Raw genomic sequence first — 2,806 nt, 5'->3', positions numbered from 1 at the left:
TCAAGTCCGCTAATAGTCCAATGTGGAAAGAAAAATTTTCTAACAAACAATCTTGAGATCGAGGACATAGGAGCCGACAGATAAACCAGATGCGACTATTTTTTCCGAAGAAAGGCAGAGGGGAGTGGCCTTACCCACAGTATCTATATATGAGTCCAGAACAAACCAAGCTTAATACTTGAAGTCGTGAAGGATTAGAGTTGTATCTTTTGCAGATCTTTTGAATTATCCATTGGTCATTTTGAGATCTATGCAGACAGATAAATAATGAAGTTTGGAGTGCTTTGAGATCTGTACATTGGGTGATCCAATGATGGATTCGTGCGAAAGAAGATGAATACTTCTCTAGATCCAATGGTATTCTAAGTCTCACATGTATGTCTATGAGGAGAGAAATCAATCTCTAGATATATTGGCTAGCCAGTAGGCGCAGATGTACTGATGGAAATTTTATAATCGGAAGTTCTCAGCCTTTATCTTCCTAGTAGGCTTTTTTTTCTTCTAGCTGATATAAGTTTATTTATTTTTGGAGGAAAACACTAAGAAAAAACTTTACATTATCAAGCATATATAAAATATTCCTTTCACACAATATTCCAAATGAAAATATTACACTGAAATAACATTTTATTTCCACATTATTCCCCCATAAATCATACATCGTTCGCCCTTATTACTGTTATTAGTTTTGGCAAAGGAAAAACACGGATACACATGATCACATGATGGTACATGACGCTGATGGATCCTCCTTAAGAATGAACTGGTATCCTCCATAAGAGGTTCCACCATAGGGCATTGGTGGACAATCAGGCGCACATCCGTAGATCCTTCCACAAGAGTAACACCGAGACCCTCCTTGGTACCCGCCAGAGCTGGGCATCCAGCAACAAACCTGACAAATTGGTGGTTGACACGGTGGCGGACACGGTGGTGGACACGGTGGTTCACACGGTGGTGGACACAGTGGTTCACACTTTGGCTGACATGGTGATTCACACGGTGGTTGACATGGTGGTTCACACGGTGGTAGACACTTTATCTTTTTTGGCGGCTCCGTGCAGGAATCCGGGCATTTTGGATGCTCACATATTATGATCTCAATGTCGTTGATCACCTTCTTTTTAGTTTCTTTTTCGGTAGTTTTTTTATCCTTATCATCCTTTTCCTTCTCGGGAGTAGGATCCTTGATCACCTTCTTAGTCACCGTGCATTTGGGATCCTTGTGATGGTCACATGATATGATTTTAATGTTGTTGCACACCTTGCAACAACATTTGCAAGGTACTGGTGGGGGTGGCGGCGGTGCCGGCGGCTTCGGTTTCGGTTTCTCCACTACAATTATTATGGCTATGATCACCTTGCAGGCCATGCAGCGGAGCTTCTTGGAGAGCTTCTCGGGATCGAATGGGCCGGAGATTGTGACAGTATTGTTCTTCTTGTCATAGGAGATGGTTTTTATGTTCTCCCGTTCTTTGTTGATGGAAAGCAAAGGGAAAAATTGGATGATTGGTACAATCATTAGTAGCTAAAATATTGGACTAGAATGGAGGCAGTGGAAGTGTCGGGGGGTGTAATTACGTACCTTGGAGCTTGCATAGAGTCTTTTGAATCTTTTTGTAGCAATACCGGCAGCCTAGGTCAACTTTTATCTCTAACGTGGAGATCTGTGATAGGATTTATTTAGTGAATGTGAAAATAATATGAAGGACCTCAGCTTGGGAATAAGTGAAAACAAGTATGCAATACAAATGATGTTGTCGTTGTTCTAATATGAGCATTAAAAGAATAAGAAGAAAACAAAGAAGGAAAGAATAAAAAAAAGAAAAAAGTTAAACATAGTCAGGTTAATCAAAACAAGAAAGAAAGAAAAGATTCAAGAGTGATGCAACGATCCGCCTCAAATAAGTTTTATTCTGACAAAAATATAAAAGGGAATTACCAAAGCTCGATGCTATCATTAACATAAAACTGTTAAGCTTTAGGAAAACGATCATGATATTATGAGATCCACAAGAGACATGAGTTAAAATCATCGTAAGCTAGCCTTTGAAAAGTACATGGAGAAGTGATTCTGAAGGGAGGAGAATCGGCAACCTTTTCCGCCATTGCTAGATTGAAGGCAGATCCTAATTCTGGATGTTTGGTTTCGAGTGTAGTTGGCGGGGAGGGGGGGTAGCCTTCTTTATAACGCGAATGACCGACGGAAAAGAGGGAGGGGACACTGTGACCTCGAACCTACCGGCAATTATGGGAGCACCTGAGAGGCTCGTTTGGTGGGATGGGACTTTTATTAATTAGATGGAGTGAATTTCTCATGATGCCCCTACCTTCATTTATAGGTGGAGTGAATTTGTCCCTCGGACAAATTCTTTCCTCCACCTTGACCATGAAGTGCCATGGGATAACATTTTCCTATTCTGCTCTTGCTTGACATGGTAAACAGTATTACCGGGCATTATCGCACTTATTTAATCAGTTTCATGGGCCTTCTTTTAGAATAACTAGTTTTCCGTGCTTTCATTAAAAAATTATATTAAATTGAAGAGGCTTCTTATCTATCTTTGTTAGATTCATGCATTTTTGTTGAAATAGTATACTTGCATCTTTGTTTGCATTATTGTTTGTAGTAAGTACATATTGGATGTTGTAACAATTTAACTATAATTCAATATGTTCAAACTTGACGTCATGAAGAGTATTATTAATTGAACGAAAATATAGTCTGAAGTCTGAGACACCTTGTGGAGACTTGCAAGAGCTGGTTGTATGCTAAAAATTTATCCAAAGCTATATACATGAAGTG

At 39.6% G+C, this 2,806-nt stretch overlaps 1 protein-coding gene across 1 annotated transcript; it reads right to left on the bottom strand.

Moving 5' to 3' along the window:
* Positions 1-567: 567 nt before the first annotated feature.
* Positions 568-2,249, bottom strand: LOC120111120 (uncharacterized). The gene is made up of 3 exons (XM_039127629.3): positions 2,098-2,249; positions 1,586-1,667; positions 568-1,473 (listed from the first exon to the last, which is right to left on the bottom strand). Exons 1-3 carry the CDS (start codon positions 2,107-2,109, stop codon positions 719-721), a joined length of 849 nt encoding a protein of 282 aa, XP_038983557.3. The 5' UTR covers positions 2,110-2,249; the 3' UTR covers positions 568-718.
* Between the last annotated feature and the right edge of the window lie 557 nt (positions 2,250-2,806).

The sequence above is a fragment of the Phoenix dactylifera genome, chromosome 7, assembly GCF_051530095.1.
Source record: "Phoenix dactylifera cultivar Ajwa chromosome 7, Ajwa_hap1_PhDact_Kaust_v1.1, whole genome shotgun sequence".
Taxonomy (NCBI): domain Eukaryota; kingdom Viridiplantae; phylum Streptophyta; class Magnoliopsida; order Arecales; family Arecaceae; genus Phoenix; species Phoenix dactylifera.
This window is presented reverse-complemented; position numbering and strand designations above follow the sequence as displayed.